Raw genomic sequence first — 19846 nt, forward strand, 5'->3', positions numbered from 1 at the left:
ATATAGTAGAATAATAGAATACATGGAATAATATTTACAGAATAGAATATAAACTTAAGTATAATCGGGTATAGAATATATAATCAAAGTAGAGCATTAGTGAACCATTTGATTTCTTATACTTTTTAAACCTTCCCTACCCTGTTCGCCCCCTCAGAGTGCTGGGGGGTAATCTTGGCTCAACTGTGGAAAAGCCAGATCTTTTAGTACTTTTAATAGCGCTAAGCTGAAGATTAGGAGCCATAATGTAAACAGCGGGTCACCTTCTGCTCTGTGGGTGGGGCCCCCCGGGCATTAACCAGGAGGAGGGCCAGCCCAGGTACACCTGGGAGTTCCTCTGGGGCAGCTCAGAGTGACTCGCCTGTCCTTATGTACTTTCCAGGGCCACCTTCTCTCCTAAGACGGGCTCTTTTGGAAGCGCTGAATCACAGAATTCAGAGAGAGCAAGCCCCATTTTGGATGCTCAGATAAAGCATGTGAGGCAGAGGTGACTTCTGGAAGGTGGTGGCTATTCCCCCACTGCCCTGAGTCATCCTTCACAGAAGAACCAATTAGCACCAAAAAATCAACCACTCAACACTAAGGCTGTGTTTTTTCCTCCCTGGAAGTATCTATGTTGTAAACAAACAAATACACAGAGTGGACAGAGGAGGGCACTTGAACTAAAAGAATGTCTAACTGTAGAACTTCAAGTACTCAAGTTCGCGGCATCTGTGGAGGGGAGAGAGCCTGGAGACCAGGGTCTTTGTCACAGTCCTCAAACCCAGGTGTAGGTGATGGCCTCCAGGGCTGGCCTCCTGAGTTTACAGTTGATTGGGTCAGTGACACCAATCCCCATAAATAATCCCTTTTCAATGTCCCCTCAGAAAGCACTTCCTTGGCAGGAAATTCCAGAAGGCCTCAGTTCCTAACGAAAAGAATATTTGTCAGCTTCTCCAGGTGGGGCAATGCCTTCATTTTTGTATCCCCATCAGTGCCTGGCACATAATAAAAACTGCTTCTGTCGAGTTGACACCAACTCATGGTGACCCCATAAAAGGCACTTGCTAAAAGAGAGTTGAACTGACGTATAAGTGGATGATTACAGAGGATGCGTCACTATGGACTGGGCATCTTGCACCCCATTTCATGACTGCATGAGCCAAGGCCATGGAGTGCAATCAGGCGCCCTGTACGGAGAACAACCAAAGCAGTTGCCACGAAAGATAGTGAAAAGAAAACTTTCTAGTTGCCAGTCAAGTCGATTCCAACTCTTGGTGACCTCACGAGTGTCAGAGTAGAACTGTGCTCCATGGGGTTTTCAGTGGCTGATTTTTTTGGACGTAGATCGCCAGGCCTTTCTTCTGCAGCACCTCTGGGTGGCCTCGAACCTCCGACCTTTCCGTGAGCAGTCGAGTGCAGTAACCGTTTGCACCACCCAGGGACTCCTCTGTAAGGAGAAGCCCGATGAATTAAACCGCACCTCCAGCTTGCCTCGCGACCGGGCTCCACTGTTGCCCTCCACCCTAACAGTCATGACAGACTTAGTTTGGAGACCAAGCACTTGCAGTAAGTAGGAAACAGAGGCAGCAGAGGCATCATTTCACCAAAGCCGTTGTTACTATCCCCCATTTGCTATTTTAATGCTAATGTAATGAAATAATGCAGAGAAGCGCTCAGGCCCGCGCGCCCCCACACGCGCGCGCACACGCGCCCGCACACACGCGCCCGCACACACGCGCGCGCACACACGCGCCCGCACACACGCGCGCGCACACACGCGCCCGCACACACGCGCGCGCACACACGCGCCCGCACACATGCACACAAATCTGCCCCTTCTGAAGCTATTTTTAGGAGATAATGTAAAGTGAATTTTCATGGCCCTCTCAGAACCCTGGAGCGGAGTGGCAAGGACAGTTTTCTGTAAAATAGGCTTTGAGCAGTGGAAAGAGCTGAGCATGGCAGATGTTACTGGGCCTGCTAAAGCCTCTGAGAATTATGTCTGCTCACTCCTTCCTCTGAGGCAGAAAGAAAAGGAATTAACCTTTACTTAGCACTACAGTGGGCCCGGCAATACGGCAATGGGTTTTTTTTCTTTTTTGGCGTCTCTGGGCAGCGAAAACGGTTAAGTGCTCGACTACTAGCCTAAAGGTTGATGGTTCGAACCCACCAGAGGCACCTCTGGAAGGAAGCCTGGCAATCTGCTTCCAAAAGGTCACAGCCTTGAAAACCCTATGGAGAGGGGGCTAATTCCTTGATTTTTTTATTCCTGGCATATTACATACTCATTTTTCAGGGATTTTGTTTGAATTATCATTAGATTTTTTTCTCTTTTACTACCTGTTTTTTGGCCAACACACTTCTCTAGGGAGAGAATATGACACCTTTTATTAGTCTGTTTGGAAAGTCTGGTGATGTAGTGGTTAAGAACTACGGCTGCTAACCAAAAGGTTGGCAGTTCGAATCCACCAGCCCCTCCTTGGAAACCGTATGGGGCATTTCTACTCTGTCCTATAGGGTCGCTATGAGTCAGAATCAACTCAACGGCAACGGGTTTGGTTTTTGGGTACTAGTCTGTTTAATCCTCTGTTACAGACTGAGTTTACTTTTTCTCCAGGCTTTTGACGTGGGATAGCTTTTTTGCTGCCACAGAAAATAATGCCACCTTCCATAGACAGTTGCAAAAGTAAACTTCCTCTGGTAATATTATAAAAACTTGATTATTAAATTTTAAAAATACAATTTAATAAGAGGCATACTCCATAAAGTCATTAGTTAAATATTATTAATAAAAACACATTTTTACACACACACACACAAACCCTATGGAGCAGTCTGCTCTGCACACATGGGGCCGCCATGAGTCGGAATCGACTCAATGGCAACCAACAACACGAACATCCCCACCTTTCCCAGCCCCCTTGCAGTCAGGTGGAGCCATGTGAGTTGTTCCAGCCAACATGAGCAGTGCCACTTCCGAAATGAGGCATTGAAGGGCTGGGTCTCAACTCCCAGCTGTCTTTTTCTGCTGTGGAGAAGATGAGGCCACACACTGAGATAGCAGCTTCTCCTTCAGCCTGGGTCCCTGGGGGGTTCAGTGGAGCAGAACCCCCTGCCAACTCACAATAAACCAAAAAAAAAAAAACAACCAAGCCCATTGCCACGGAGTTGATAGCAACCCTGTAAGACAGAGTAGAACTGCCCCATAGAGTTTCCAAGGAGCAGCTGGTGGGTTTGAACTGCCAACCTTTTGGTCAGCAGCCAAGCTCTTAACCACTGCTGCTCCTTGGAAACCCCATGGGACAGGTCTACTCTGTCCTATAGGATCACTATGAGTTGGAATCAACTCAATGGCAACGGGTTTGGTTTGGTTTGGGGTTCTGTAAGGCAGGGGCCAGCAAACTTCCTTCGTAAAGGGCCAGACAAATATTTTTGGCTTTGCAGGCCATATGGTCTCTGTCACAACTGCTCAATTCTGCCGTTGTAGTGTGGAAGCAGGAGCCCCAGTGACACAGTGGTTAAGAGCTTGGCTGCTAACCAAAAGGTCAGCAGTTCAGATCCACCAGCTGCTCCTTGGAAAGACTGTGGGGCAGTTCTATTCTGTCCTATAGGGTCGCTATGAGTCAGAATTGACTTGACGGCAATGGTTTTTTTGTTTGTTTGTTTTTAGTGTGGGAGCAGTCATAGACAATATGCAAATGAATGAGGATGACTGTGTTCCAGTAAAACTTTATTTACAAAAACAGGCAGTGAGCCGGATTTGACTCAAGGGTCAGAATTTGCTGAACCCTGTTCTAAGGGGTTGTGTTGTTGGGTGCCATCGAGTCGATTCCGACTCATAACGACCCTATAGGACAGAGTAGAACTGCCCCATAGGGTTTCCAAGTCTGTAAATCTTAAGGGAAACAGACTGCCACATCTTTGTTCTGCAGAGTGGCTGGTGGATTCCAACCACCAACCTTTTGTTTAGTAGCCGAGTGCTTAGCCACTGCGCCACCAGGGTTCCTACCCAGAAACTAGCACATGGATATATAGTGAGAAGTAAATATCCAGGCACAGTCCTATTACCACTATTTGGCAGAAGAAGAAAGCAGGATTCCTGGCATGAATGAATGATGCGGCCAGGATTCCAACCCTGGGCTTTCTGGCTCTAAAGCCTGTGCTCTTCCCAAAACTCCATGCTGCCTACCATTGATTCATTGTACATACGTCTCATTCATCTAGTGTATTGAAAGTTAGGCCCTAGCTCCTGTCTGCCCATGCCAGGTAGAGAGCCATCAGTACAGTTTGTTGACACAGTGGTGGTTGTGGGATTTTCAGCTTGGAGGCCAACTGGAGAAAACCTATAGCAGAGCATTGAAAGAAGGAGAAAAAGTAAGGCGTTCCCAAGGACTGTTACGATCCGGTGCCCCAAGAAGAGGGGACACTTACCTGGTATGCAGTCTAAGGAGGTGGCTCCCGCAGACCACAGAGCATTGGCGCTACCTTGGCAATCGCACTTGCAAGCTTTGTGGTACCAGGGGTCCTCGCCCTCATCCTACAGGAACCCAGAGAGACAGAAATGTCAGAAAAGTCACTTTCAAAGGCAACTGTGGTCAGTACCCCTGGGAAGTTCATTGTCAGAAACCAGAACTATCAATCCAGCCTTAATACAGTTGCCATTTAACTTTGATTCTGAACAAACACATTGCTGCTACGTGGGCGACCAGCTAATATTTTCATAGACACACCCATGTACAGGGCAATGTTTACCCCATTAGAGTAATCCAAAGCTGGCTTCCCTGCCCATCCCCTGGAAGCTTCTATCTGGGTATCCAATTTTAAAAGGTGCTAGATTCAAGATTCTACCATCTGATTTAAGACCTGGTTTACTTTCATTCACTTATTAAAATACCAGTCTTGGAACTTGCCCAGAAAACGTGATATTGCCACCACCAGGGAAAAAAAAAAAGCCTTTAATATGCTTTTTTTTTTTTTAAATGTGATAATCCTGTAAATATTTTTGGCTAGGAAAAAATCTTCAAAAACTTGTCTCTGTGTAAATTCTGGCTTTCTTACTGTAACATACCTCGGTAGATGATAGTCCAAGTATGGCTGAGCAAAAGAACAAGAGAGGAAAACTCAAGTTAAAAAGGCATTCAACAACCGATTCATGGTATGGAAAAGTGAAATGAAAATAGCCTCGTAAAAGTTAACAAAGCTCCTTTCTGAAGACATCAAGCTAAGTAACTATCTGCCAGGAAAAACATCCACAGATGCTGAGAAACTAGGGAGCGCAAAATGAAACGAAGAACAGGATGATGATGATGATGATAATTATTGCTCATTATAGAATTTTGAGAAGTTCATTAAAGTAGCAAAAAGGGAGAGAAAGCACCTATTTTTCTCACCACCCAAAGGCAACACTGTTAACATTCTAGTATAAATCTTTCCAGTCTTTTTTCTATGCATATTTTTTTAACATATTTGAGAACCTACTATGTAAATGATCATGTGTCTTGCTTTCTTTTTCCACTTGAAATTAACAATTTGAGTTTTTCCCTTTAGTTATTAACTCTTCCTTATGATCAGCCCTGGTGTGCTAGTCAGGAGTTGGTCCCCAGTTTACATAATTGTCTTAGTTATCTAGTGCCGCTGTAACAGAAATACCATAAGTGCGTGGCTTGAGCAAACAGAAATTTATTTTCTGACAGTTTTGGAGCCTAGAAGTCCAAATTCAGGGTGCCAGCTCTAGGGGAAAGCTTTCTCTCTCCGTCGGCTCTGGAGGAAGGTTCTTGTCTCTTCAGCTTCTGTTCCTTGACTCCTTGGTGATCTTCATGTGGCATGGCATCTATCTTCCCCCATCTCTGCTTGCCTCTCTATGGCTAATCTGTTCTTTTTATATCTCAAAATAGATTGACTCAAGACACAACCTATGCTAATACTGCCTCATTAACATAACAAAACCCATTCCTAAATGAGATTATAACCACAGGTATAAAAAAAAATACATTGCCTTCGAGTTGATTCCTACTTGTAAGCGACCTTACTGGACAGAGGAGAGCTACCCCATAGGGTTTCCAAGGCTGTAATCTTTACGGAAGCAGATTGCCAGGTCTTTCTCCCGTGGAGTGGCTGGTGGGTTCGGACCACCAACCTTTCCTATTTAAAAAGTGAATCTAATGCCCACTGTTATGGATTGAATTGTGTCCCCCAAAAGTACATATTGTAAATCCTAACCCCTATACCTGTGGTTATAATCCCATTTGGGAATGAATTTTCTTTGTTATGTTAATGAAACGGTATTAGTGTAGGGTATGTCTTAAATCAATCTCTTCTGAGATATAAAAAGAGCAGATTGAGCACGCGGAGAAGCAAGCAAGCACCGATGGGGGAAGATAGATGCCATGCCACATGAGGTCTCCAAGGAACCAAGAAATGGTAGCTGAAAAGAGACAAGGACCTTCCTCCAGAGCTGACAGAGAGATAAAGCCTTCCTTTAGAGCCAGTGCCCTGAATTCGGAATTCCAACCTCCTAAACTGTGAGAAAATAAATTTGTTTGTTAAAGCCACCCACATGTGGTATTTCTGTTATAGCAGCACTAGATAACTTAAATCACTAAGACTCCTGCCAACACTTTTCCAATTGTTTTAGAGGGTAAAGGAGTGGTCTTATCTTTTTTCAGCATAATTATAAAAGCTATCTTTGTCAAATTGCACCTTCATTTAAATAATACATATTTACCCATTCAGCAAACCCTTTGATGTGTCCCCTGTGAGCCTGGCACTGTACTAGAGCCTGGGCCTTCTGAAATAGAAGCCTAGCTCTCTGCTCACAAAGAGCTTGAGGACCCGGGAGACAACAGACCACTGGACAAAGCACGTGGTGTAGGTTCTTTGATGGGTTATGGGCAGGCTAATTGGAGCCCAGAGGGGGAATATCTTTTGGCCTGGGAAGATTCAGGGCTACCTCTACCCCACGGCCACCACACCCAGCCTTTCCTAGGCCCTTGTTCCACTGGTTATTCATTCCTAGGGACTCCCTGGCCCGCCCACTATGGGCAGAGTTGACACTCTCAGGCAACAATGAGGGTTAGGGAGTGCCATTTTCATAGGAGACCACCACAGTACCACAGTGCCAAGCCCTGTGCTGGCAAAAGAAGTTACTGATGACTTCTTATTTTCAAATCCAGTGGACTTTTCTCAACACTGGTCTTACATCTTCACTCTGCAGCGTTGGTTGCTGTCAGTCCTTCCCATCTTCCTTTAATTCCATAACACTGCTCACCTCATTCTTTCACCACTCTGAATAATCCTTCTCAGTCTCCTCTGAGAGCCCTGCTTCCTCTCCACACCCCATAAGTGTGGTGAAACTAAAATTCAGACTCATGTACTGAGTGGCCTGCTGGATATCTCCACATAGATGTCTCTTACTATCTAAAACTGGACTCAGCAAGGCTGTGGAGTAACCTCAACTCTTATATGTTGCTGGTGGGAGTGCAAGCTGATATAACGTCTTTAGAAGACTGTTGGGCAATTTATACTAGGGCTGAACATACATGTGCCCTATGACCCAGCAATTCCGCTCCTAAGTATTTACCCACTGGAAATGCATACATATGTTCTCAAAAGAAACAAAACCAACCAACCAAACAAACGAACAAAAAAATCTCATGTCCTAGCTTATTCATAGCAGCAGTATTTGTAATACCCAAAACTGGGAACACTCATATGGTCCATCAAGAGTGAAATGGATCCATTGTGGTATAGTCACACAATGGAACATGATCCTGCAATGGGAATGGACAATCTACAACTACATGCCATAATATGGATGCATCTTACAACCGTGATGCTGAGTGAAAGAAATCAGATGCTAAGGAGGATACACCCTATGAATCCATTTAAATGTACAAAACAGGCAAACTCGATCTATGCTGTTCAACATCAGGATACTGGTTACACTTGGGGCCCGAAGTGGCAGGGAGGAAGCACCAAGATGGTGTATGGGGGGCTGGTAATGTTTTGGTGTTTGATCTGGGTGCTGGTTACATGGATGTGTCCAGTTGTGAAAATTCATTGATCTGTACACTTAAGTGTACTCTTCTGTGTATATATTATACTTCAATAAACTATATGTATATTATGTCAATAAAAGGATTTTTTAAAATGGAACTCATTAGCTCCTTCCTCAGACCTATTCTTTTTTCTCTATTTCTTACCCTGCTGAATGGCTCTGCCATCCACCTACCACCCCACCCAGAGACCTGGGAGTCATCCTAGCTTCCTCCTTTTCCTAACCCTCACATTTAGTGGCTACCATAGACATTCTCACCTCTCCATCCCCACTGCCACTGCCTGGTTTTAGGCCCCCATCCTCTCTCCCTGGATACTCTCCCTGCTGAAGAGAGATGTCGCCTGACCCATCCTCCTTGCTGCCAGTGGAATAAAACTGCAAACCTGATTGTGTCACACTCCTGCTCAAAACCCTTCGGTGACTCCTGAGACTATGGCCCCCGGACACCCTGCTAACGCAGAACTGAAGCCTCTCCCAAAGTCCACCTTTCAGCAAAAGATTAGACAGGCCTATGAAACAAACAATAACACGCGTGAGGAACATGCTTTTTAGATCAATCAGGTATATGAGACCAGATAGGCAACACCTGCCTAAAAGATGAGATGGCAGGAAGGGACAGGAAAGCTGGACGAATGGGCACAGAGAACCCAGGGTGGAAAGGGAAAGGGGGAGAGTGCTGACACATTGCGGGGATTGCAACCAAGGTCACAAAACAATTTGTGTATAAATTTTTGAATGAGAAACTAACTTGAGCTATAAACTTTCACCTAAAACACAATAAGATTTTTTAAAAAAACAACCCTTTGCCTAAGAATGAGAGAGATCCAGAAGCCAAGTTCCACCTCTGACTTTATTTCTTGTACGACCTTAACTCTTCATTTCCTCAGAGCCCTGGTGGTGCAACGGTTAAGCACTCGGCTGCTTAACCGAAAGGTGGGTGGTTCAAACCCACCCCGTGGCTCCGCAGGAGAAAAGACCTGGTGATCTGCTCCCATAAAGATTACAGCCTAGGAAACCCTATGGGGCAGTTCTACTCCGTCACATGGGATCACCATGAGTTAGAATCGACTCGACAGTACCCAACAACAACAAAAATGGGTATAATAATAATGTGTCCTTCAGGGGATCCCTGTGGTCTGGCCTCTGCCTACCTCTCCAGATTTATCCTTTGCACACTGTACTACTTGCAGTTCCTCAAATGGGCCAGGCTGTCTGTTTCAGGCCTCCATGCCTCTGTCCATGTAATTTCTTTGCTTGGAATGTCCCCCACCCCAGACTTCTCCCCTTCTCCATGAAGAGGACCTTTCCTGTCTTCCCAGGTAGAGCTCACCACTTGCTCTGGCCTTGGTGTTTCACCTCTTTCTTGTCCACAGGTTTATGTAAGCAGCTGTACAATTATAGAAATTGATATAAGGGATAATTGCTAATGACGTGCACAATGCATTCATTCATTCATTCATTCATTCAACTAGTGTTCGTTGAACGTCTACTATATTCCAGGCCCGGCTTTAGGAGCTGGGGGTACAACAGTAAACAAAACAGAAAAAAACACCTGCCCTCTTAGAGCTTATAGTCTAGTGGGGGGAGGAGATAATCAATGAATGAATGAATAAATATGTAGGATGTAAAGTGATGATGACTGCTATGAAGAAAAAGAAAGCAGCGAAGTGGGGGGACAGTGAGTGTACTTTTAGGCTTTGGGAAGCCCTCACTGAGAAGATGGTGTTGGAGCAAAGACCTGAAGGAGGTGAGATATGTTGGGGGAAAGCATTCTGGGCAGAGGGAATAACAAGTGCAAAGTCCCTGAGGCTAGCATGAGCTTACCAAGTTCTAGGAACAGCAAAGAGGCCCTGGGGCTGGAGCCAGTGCATAAAGAAGAGATGTGGATGGAGATGAGGGGAGCAGTGGGGGAGGGAAGGGAGGCAGGTCACGGAGGGCCTTGTGGGCCTTGATGAGAACTTTGGCATTTACCTTGGTGCACCATGGGAGGGATTGGAGCAGAGGAGGGATCTGATCTGACCATGTTCCAAGGGGTGCCCTCTGGCTGCTCTATGTAGCCAAACTGTACGGGCAAGGGTGGAAGCAAAGTCCAATTTGGTGGAGAGTGAGGAGTCCTGATGGTGAAGTGGTTAAAGTGATCAACTGCTAACCCAAAGGTCAGTGGTTCGAAACCACCAGTGGCTCCACAGGAGAAATTGTGGCAGTCTGCTTCCATAAAGATTTACAGCCTTGGAAACCCTATGGGGCACTTCTACTCTGTCCTATAGGGTGGCTATGAGTTGGAATTGACTTGATGGCAGTAAGTTTTGGCCCTCATCCAGGCAAGAGATGATGGGGACTCTGCCCGGGAGGGTGGCAGTAGGGTGATGAGAAGTGGCTGCATTCTGACTAGTTTGAGGCCTGAGCAGCTGGGAGGATGGAGCTGCCATTTACTGAGGTGGAGAAGGTTTTAGGGGAGCAGGAATTTTGAGAGGTGTGTCTGTTTGAGAGATGTTCTGTTTGGGATATAGTAAGTTTGGGAGTCCCTGAGAGTAAGTTGGCGTCCCTGGGTGGTACAAACGGTTAAAGTGCTCAGTTGCTAACCAAAAGGTTGGGGGTTTGAGTCCACTCAGAGGCATCTCAGAAGAAAGCCCTGGAGATCTACTTCTGAAAAATCAACCATTGAAAACCCTGTGGAGCACAGTTCTACTCTGACACACATGGGGTTGCCATGAGTCGGAATCAACTCGACGGTAACTGGTGGTGGTGGTAAGCTTGGGAGGTCTGTGGGACACCCAAGTTTTGACGTAAGCAGCAGCCTGGACACATCTGTAGTTTAGGGGAAAGCACATAAAGGCCGGATGGTACCCATAACCTCAGTCAGCAGCTGTGCACCATGAAGTACAAAATGGATGAGCAATTAGTATCTAGCTGGCTTGGGGGTTGGTTAATCCAGAAGGCACTCTACCCTACAGCCCCATCTTCAAGAAAAGCTGGGGAAGGCTGAAATGCAGTTTCTGAAAGGCCCTGTCGGGCAAACATCAATTGTGCCAAGACCCTCTTTTGGTGGACCAGAGGCGAGGGGTGTCGGTTACTGACAGAGTGGCCTTAATAACCAAACCAGTTTGGTCCAGAGGTCATGTTTGTCATTGAAGAGGGTCTCTTCAGCTGCAACTGAGCAAACCCAGTGTTCAAAAGAGGCTCAGCCAACCCTTCTCATGTCCCTGCCGGCTGGGCCCATTTGCATTACCCAGCATCCATGGGGGGGCCCTGGAGGAGTTCCCGCCTTCTGTGGAAACAAAGCAGAAGGCAAAAAGTTGGGGAGGCGGGGAGGATTCCGTCACTGTCTACCTATGGAGAGGATGAAGGCTAAGAGGAGGTTTCAGAGCCAATTCCTGTGCTGAATCAGATGTTGGGCAGATTTCTTGCGTTTTTTTCCCCCCCAGGCTGCCCTCCCCAGAAAGCATTTGTCTGTAGGCAGCCTGGGGTTCTGAGGCGCCAGATCCTTATGGAAATGAGCAGAGAGAGAAGGAACAACAAGCATTTTACAGACGCTATCACCAAAGGAGCAGCAACGTGGCGGCTGTAACCAACCCTCCCCACCCCCGAATGTTTTAATCACCAAAAAAACTGGAGAACAAAAGCATTTTTTGACTATAACATATTATAATACCAGAAAATAACATTGTTGACATGAAGGAAAGAAAACATGTCAGCCTTTAAAGGAAAAATAAGAAAGGCTTTAGAGCCTGTGGTTGCACATTCTTCTCCCTGCTTGGATTGTTTTCGAGATTCTTCGGCAGGCCATAAGTCTCCACTATAGAGTCAGAGAGGTCTGCCACTCACCAGTGTGAGATTTATACAATATGGGATCATGCTGTCCTTTTGCCCAAAGGGCCAATCCATGGGGAAACCCTAGTTACCACAGCTGAAACATTCAAGGCATGCCTGTTTCTTAAAATGTTCCTTGTAAATGCAAGAGGAAAAGCATATGTTAAACACACAACGTTGTTGTTGTTAGATGCTGTCGAGTTGGTTCCGACTCATAGTGACCCTATGTACAACAGAACGAAACACTGCCCGGTCCTGCGCCATTCTCACAATCGTTGCTATGCTTGAGTCCGTTGTTGTCAATCCATCGCGTTGAGGGTCTTCCTCTTTTTCGCTGACCCTCTACCTTACCAAACATGATGTCCTTCTCCAGGGACTGGTCCCTCCTGATAACATGTCCAAAGTACGTGAGATGAAGTCTTATCATCCTACCTTCTAAGGAGCAGTCTGGCTGTGCTTCTTCCAAGACAGATTTGTTCGTTCTTCTGGCAGTCCATGGTATATTCAAGATTCTTCACCAACACCATAATTCAAAGGCATCAGTTCTTCTTGGGTCTTCCTTATTCATTATCCAGCTTTTGCATGCATATGAGGCAACTGAAAATACCATGGCTTGGATCAGGCGTACCTAGGAAAGACTATTCTAGTCTCTCTGATTAGTTTTCACTAAATACAAAGCTTTCCTTCCCATGGAAGCAGATGAAACCGAGGAGAAAAGCATAAAATTATGAATGATAAAAACTGTTTGTAGCCAGCTTCCAAACTACTTGAGGAACAAGAATAAGACACAGGAGAAAACAGCAGGCTGCAGAGAAGGAAGAAGCGAATTTGCATGCAGTGTGAAAAGTGTTACTATTTTAGGGAACAGGCATATTCGTGGATAAATCTACTTTCCATACCTGCTTCAACATGGATGAAAGTCGAAAATATTATGCTAAATGAATGACAAAAGGTCATATTTTGTATGATTCCATTTATATGAAATGTCCAGAATCAGCAAGTCCATAGAGACAGAAAGTAGATTAGTGGTTGCTAGGGGGCTGGAGGAGGGGGGAATGGGGAGTAACTGCTAATGGGTGTGGGGTTTCTTTCTGGGGTGATGAAAAATGATCTGAAATTAGATAGTGTGATGGTTGCATAACCTTGTGAATATACTAAAATCGTTGAATTGTACTCTTTAAATGGACGAATTTAATGGTATGTAAATAACATCTCAATAAAGTTGGTTTTTAAAAAAAATCTACCATCCCTGGGTAGTTAACACACTTGTGGAGGGGCGCACTCATCTGTAGGATGAGTTTTGGTGAGATTGTTTTTGTTTTTATATAATAAACGTGACCGAGTAATAGACTAATATATTTAAATAAAATAGATGTCTTGAAAATCATCACTGGCATTTAACCCAGAATGTACAATGGAAGATAACTAGAAGCCTACTTCAATTATAAAACCTAGACAGTGCTTTACTCTAATGATTTGCACATTCGCAAAGGAACCCTCAATCAAAATAGAAGTGAAGTCAATCCATTTACCTTATTTCACTGTAATGAGGAGCCACTGGCACTGTGGGACAGAAACCAACCATCAAGAGTAAACTAGACAAAGAACCTTTGTCTTAAGGTTCCCATTTGTGCAATGGATACATCTTTTCCATGCATGTGACCTTATTTCTCCTTCTGGATTGTAAACTGCTAAAGCGAGGGAGCGTGTCCTGTATTTTTTCTCTGTCCCCTGGAGCATCCCTCTAGCTCAGAGTTGAGTGCACAGTAGGTCACCAAGCCACACTGGCCAGTTTTGGTTGGCTGGTTTCCTTCCAGTTGGTGAAGGCAGAGGGGCAGAGTTAGGTGGGTAAGAAAACTTAAGCTTCCCCATCGGCCCACATTGCATTCCACCTGAATAGGTGCTATTCTCTGCTCTTTGCGGAAATTTCTGGAGTTCCCCAGTCATGCACAAATATTGGTAAGCTATAGAACAGGAAAGAGTGCTGTGCTCTGTGCCTGCGGACCGTGTGTCATTTATTACTTATATCCACTGAAGAGAAGAAGTGCAGCTCTAACGGACAGGCCTATTTTAAAATGAACTGGTAAACTTTTATAGAACTTCTTCCCATTTTGGGGTCACAGAGCAAGGTTGTCAGAATCAGCATGGCGAAAGCAACAAGGGTCTGCTCTGTGTGTCAAGTTCGCACACAATGTTTGACCCACAGCAGGTACTCAGGGATGGGTTATTGAATGAAAGAATCAATCTCAGTGTGAATGACAAAGAAGAGAAATTTAAGGGTGAGCCCTGTGGATATCTGAGAACTGGGGTATTTGGACCTCAGCTCTGTTTATATTTTCTTGCTGAGGAAAGGGTGAGGAGTAAAGGGAAAAAACAAAAACTCAGAAGCATTTTAAAGAATAAAGAGTTACTGGGACAAGGTCCTGACTCTCAACTGAAAAAAAAAAAATGACAATTCGTTAAATGATCCCTACTCACCAAAAGGTTGGCGGTTCAAACCCACCCAGAGGCACCTAGGATGTAAGGCCTGGTGATCTGCTTCCAAAAGGTCTCAGCCTTGAAAATCCTATGCAGTGCAGTTCTACTCTGAAACACATGGGGTTGCTATGAGTTGGAATCAACTCAATGGCAACTAACAACAACTTAGAAATAGGTGGCGCAAATGGTTTGTGCTCAACTGCTAACCTAAAGGCTGGCGATTCGAATCCACCCAGCAGTACCGCAGAAGAAAAGGCCTGGTGATCTGCTTCATAAAGATTACAGCTAAAAAACTCTATGGAGCCGTTGTAACACATGGGGTCACCATGAGCTGGAATCAACTCAACAGTAACTAACAACAGCAACAATTTAGAAATAATCTTGGGGTTTGGAAAATGACCTTGGGATTATGTTTTCAAGGTCCTCCAGGATACTGTGAAATGTAACTAAATAACAAAAGTCACAAGATGGGGAACCGGGAATCATGAAAGCAGGTACTCTGCTAGTTACCGTGATGGCGTAGAGAGGCGCATGTTTCAAACCAGGAATTCTGACTCTACTTTTGTGAGTTTAGTCAGGTCTTTCCACCTTGGGAGGTCATTGGCGAAGCGCAGAGGCCTCCGCCTCCCTGCCCTCTTTGTTTATTTTCTGAATATACATAAATACGCAATGACCAAGGACAAGACATTCAACTAATTTCTAATACCTGGAATGAACCTAAAAAGGAAGGCCTAGAACTTCTGAGTTGATGGGTACTTCAGACTTGAGAGAGCCGTGATAGAGTATTATTTCAAAGATTGAGAGAGTATATAAAACTTACATTTGGATGACATTTTAAAGATTTGCCTTTAATTTGTCCTTGTTTAAGCATATCGCTACTCCTACCAGAGCTATATTTAGAAATTTAAAATTCAGTGAGTATATTGAGTCTTTGGGAGTTTCTGACTCTGAGTTGGATTAGAGTCCAGTGGTACTCCGTGTGTTAATCCATATTTAAACTAGGGTGACCTTACATCCCGATTTTCCTGGGACAGTCCTGGTTTATACCTGTTGTCCCAGCAGAATTATTAATAGCATCCACTCTACCTTCCAAATCGTCCCAGTGTGAAAGATTAAATTATACAATCACTCTTTGACTCCTAACAAATTTTGAGAATTTGCCACACTTTCTTATTCATTGTTGCAATTTGTAGCTATTTTATACAGTTCCTGAGACCCTTCCTTCTTTCGTTGCCATTTTAAGCATTGTTTGAACTTTGAAGGAAAGCCAGTGGCAAGACGAAGAAGACCGCATCCACACAAATACAGTTGTTAGCTAACAACACATGTGAATTAACATGTGCTGCTAATTGATAATGATTTTTTTTTTATAAATCTGGTTGTATTTCAATTATATTAGGAGTTCAGTTGCATGATTAAGGATTTAATTAATGATAATGGTTGAATAGCACATACCTTCGTAGCCAAAGAGAAGTAATAACAAGAAGCCTTCCACCTTGCGTGGCATTTTCCCCTTGTCCTGGCCGAAGCGCTTCCTGACTAAAATGCAGAGCTTCCCCAAGAGCAGGGGATTAACTTGAGCACTGGCCTCATTAAGCATCTTATTCCATTTAGTTCTTAGGGTTTGGGCTTAGCCCCATCAAGTTAACCCACAGAGTTACCTTCCTCAACAAGGAAGTCTCAGAGAAGATGCTAATGCCAACTGAGGTTGGTTTAGCCAAGGAAGATAGTGGTTTTATTCTATCTTTAAATGTAAGGGAAGCAGTGGAGGGAAATAGAAACTAGAATTAGAAGGCGCAGGACTTAATCCTTTCTCTGCCATCATCTTGTTGGGGAGTGACCTTGAGCAATTTCCTGCCAGCAAGCACTCTCCAGTTGCTGTCCAAGGGATTCCCACGCTATAGGGCAGACTAGAACCACCCCCATCGGGTTTCCAAGGACCGGCTGTTGGATTTGAACTGCCTACCTTTTAGTTAGCAGCTGAGCTCTTAACCACTGCACCACCGGGGCTACCACAAGCACTAGCATTCTTGAATTCTCTGAAAATGACATAGATTCACCTCTTAGGAAGCAATTTAGTATCATGTTCCTACCTATTCATTCAGTAACATACTAAATTTGGAGGGGAACAGTTACCCACTAAGATGTACACTGCTGTGTTCCTTCTAATAACAGAAGATTGGAAACAATCTAAATGGCCAAGACTAGGAGATTGGTTTAAGTAAATTATGAGAGGCAGCACAGCACTTGAGAGCACAGATTCTCAGCCCCACTGGGTGCAAATCCCAGTTCTACCACTTCTTACTTGCTATGTGACCTTGGACAAGTTACTTAACTTTTCTGGGCCTCAATTTTCTCGTCTGTAAAAACAGTGATAATAATTCCTACATCATAGAGCTATCTTGAGAATTATATCGGATGGTATATGCAAAATGCTTACAACAGTGCTTGACCTAATTGTTGTTGTGTGCCTTATAGTCAATTCTGACTCATAGTGACCTTATATGACAGAGGAGAACTGCCCCCATAGTGTTTCCTAGGCTGTAATTCTGACGAAAGGAGCCCTGGTGGGGCAGTGGTTAAAGCACTCTGCTGCTGACTAAAAAAGGTCAGCAGTTGGAACCCAGTAGCTCTGAGAGAGAAAGATGTGGTAGTCGATTTCCGTAAAGATTACATCCTTGGAAACCTTATGGGGCCGTTCTACTCGGCCCTACAGGGTCACTATGAGTCCAAATTGACTCCACCGCAGTGGGTTTGGTTTTAATCTTTAAGAGAGTAGATTGCCAGGTCTTTTCTCCCGTGGAGCTGCTGGGTGGGTTCGAACCGGCGACTTTTCGGTTAGCAGCCGAGCGTTTTGACACAATTAGCTACTGAGCCCTGGTGGTACAGTGGTTAAGAGCTTGGCTACTAACGATAAGCTCGGCAGTTGGAATCCACCTGCTGCTGCTTGGAAACCCTAAGGGGGCGGTTCTACTCTGTTCTGTAGGGTCGCTATGAGTTGGAATCGCCTCGACAGCAATAATTTATTTGTTTATTTTTTTACATAGCCATTAAGAATAAAGTTGATGAAGTAATTGTAATAACACGGACAATCGTGTTATACTCGAGTTAGAAAAGGATGCAAATGTATACACCGTATGAGCAAAACTATATGGACAAATGTATATAAAGACTGGGTTTCTCCTTCCTCTTTTAGTTCTTTGCCATCACCATACCATCCCACCCCTAGCCCACACCCTCAGGCCCCACAGGGCCCCAAACACCTTCCCTTGGTTCCTCTTGTCAAAGATAAAACTGCCAGCATTAAAAATAATAATCATAAAAAGCCGCTTCAAATTAAACTTTCAAATAAAGAGGAGCAAAAAGGAACCAGAGAAACGTTTCAACCAGCACTTATTGGATGTCTACAAGCCTGACACTTGTTCTATTCTGTGTGATGAGATTCCTCATTAAACAGACTAATGTCTATTCAACAAACCCTACTGTTATATTAAAAAGAAGAGAACGGTGGGTTTTTTTTTTCCTGCTCTATATTTTAGAGTTTAATGAGAAATGTCAGAACCTTTAATAATTCAACTGCAATGAAAGCGATGTTCTCTTGCCATGCTTTAGCTGGAGGCTTTTGGGAACCGTCCTGTCCTGACTTGCCCGGGTCGTCTTCTTCCCACGAGCGGCCGATTGTCCCAGGCCGCCCGAGAGAACTAGGAGGCGAGGGTGACTCGGCCCGGCCCCCTCCCTCGGTTGTTTTGCAGGCCGGGCGATGGCGGCCGCGATCTGGAGCGATCGGAGGAGAGGGTATCTGTCATTTCGCTTCTGCGATGAAAACGTAGCAAAAAATAAAAAAAGAAGGGAGCAATAAAATCACTTTATCTTTGCTCTTCAGTTTTTGCCCCTAAATATCAAGGGATACATTAAAAACGAGGATTGTACACTCTAACGGTGGTTCCGCTGGGGCTCGAACCCAGGGCCTTCTGCGTGTAAAGCAGACGTGATAACCGCTACACTACGGAACCTTCACGAGCCACACAATTGTCATTAGTTTATTCATGGTCATACATCAGACCTACTTCTCTGCCGTGGCCCCGCCCCTCCAACGGAGCCCCACCCTCGCAGTGCCTCGCCCCGCCTCCCCGTACCGTCTGTGAGGCAAAGTGACGGAGGTCCCCGCCCCGGCCCCGGCTTGAGGGCCGCTCCCGTTCCCTGCCACAAGGCTCGCGGCCCTTGTGACCTGGGCAAGGCCCAGGCCCCTGGTTAGCCGCGCGCACCGCCCCCTAGTCACCCCTCCCCAACCTTTCCCTCAGCCCCCGGCGCGTTCAGGCAGTTCCCCTCAGCCGCGAGGGACCCGCGCTTTCCACATTCTACCCCTGGCACACCGAGCCTCGCGGCCCCGGACCCTTGCCCGCATCGAAAGGCAAGCCGTCGGCGCTTCCGGCTGCACTGGAGTCCGGAGCAGGGGGGACAGGTGCGCCACTTGGAGCCAAAGATTGAGGCAGCGCAGGTTTCAGGGGCGGCCGGGGGCAGTACTTTTATTATCGGAGTTTATTTTGCCAGGGGTTGAAAAAGTGTCGGGTTAGTCGCCGGCCTCCGAAACTTCCCTGACCGTTTCCACAGCGCTCCCCCTCGCCGAAGCCGCAGAGCATCTGATAATTGCAGGGGCTGGTTTGGTCTTGTCTGTGGTAACGGGCTCCCAGCCCCGGGGTGGGGAGGCGGTGTGGTGTAGACAGGCCAAGCCCCCATTATGGCTGCAGGTGGATGAAGCAATTTGAGGGGCCCAGTGCAAAAGGAAAATGCCAGACCCTTGTTCATAAGTTATTAAGAATTTCAGGACGGTGCCAGCAGAGCATTAACTCAGCGTGCGGGGAGCGGCCCCTGCCGCCGCTGCTGTGCTTGCGGAAGGTGTGTAGTCTGGAGCGGGTGCCGGGCCCTCCCTTACAGAGGGGTCTCCTGGACGGTCTCCCTTCTTAGTTTTCGTCGTCAATGTCATGTAGGAAAGCAGCCCCCTCAGCCGACTCCTGTCTTCCTGGGAAGGTCCCTGGAAGAAACAGGTGTGCGGAAGGAGCACTCTTCCAGGGGTCAAGATCTGGATTCTAGTCGTGTCTTGACTACTCACTAGCTATGTGCTTTTGAGCTAGTCAGTTCACCTGCCAGGCCTCAATGACCTCCTTTGTGAAATGCCTGGGTTGGACTAGACACTCCCCCTTTCACCTCTGGGTCTAAATATTATGTCTGCCTCCCAGGTGGGAAAATGGAGGCAGTCATCTGCCATGTAATTCTTCCACAGAAACTGTTAGAGGCAGGTCTGCAGCTAAAGCTTGGGTTTTCTAGTACCAGGTTTCCTGTGTCCTCAGCACCCTGTAAGATTCATCAAGGTCTCCTTCCAGTCTGCCTTTTTGTTCATGCATTCCGAGAGGCCACTTGAGCGCTTGAGGCTTAGATTGTGAGCCATGAGATGACCCTTCCGGAGCCACTAGCCAAAGGACGAATTCGGAAAAGCTCCATGTTTCCTGCTGGACAGTGAGC

At 45.8% G+C, this 19846-nt stretch overlaps 1 protein-coding gene and 1 non-coding gene across 2 annotated transcripts in view; both read right to left on the reverse strand.

The window, feature by feature from the left end:
- RS1 (retinoschisin 1) overlaps nucleotides 1-19063 on the reverse strand; it is a 27788-nt gene extending 8725 nt beyond the window's left edge. Inside the window, exons 1-5 of the mRNA XM_004382868.1 lie at nucleotides 18875-19063; nucleotides 18617-18763; nucleotides 17971-18139; nucleotides 5051-5076; nucleotides 4414-4519 (exon numbers count right to left, since the gene is read on the reverse strand). Of these exons, the coding sequence (XP_004382925.1) occupies nucleotides 4414-4519; nucleotides 5051-5076; nucleotides 17971-18139; nucleotides 18617-18763; nucleotides 18875-19063 (637 nt within the window). The remainder of the gene's footprint in view (nucleotides 1-4413; nucleotides 4520-5050; nucleotides 5077-17970; nucleotides 18140-18616; nucleotides 18764-18874) is intronic.
- Nucleotides 18267-18339, reverse strand: TRNAV-UAC (transfer RNA valine (anticodon UAC)). The gene has a single exon. It is a non-coding gene; the product is annotated as a tRNA-Val (tRNA).
- Nucleotides 19064-19846: the final 783 nt, after the last annotated feature.

This window comes from Trichechus manatus, unplaced genomic scaffold, assembly GCF_000243295.1.
Source record: "Trichechus manatus latirostris isolate Lorelei unplaced genomic scaffold, TriManLat1.0 scaffold00100, whole genome shotgun sequence".
Lineage (NCBI taxonomy): Eukaryota > Metazoa > Chordata > Mammalia > Sirenia > Trichechidae > Trichechus > Trichechus manatus.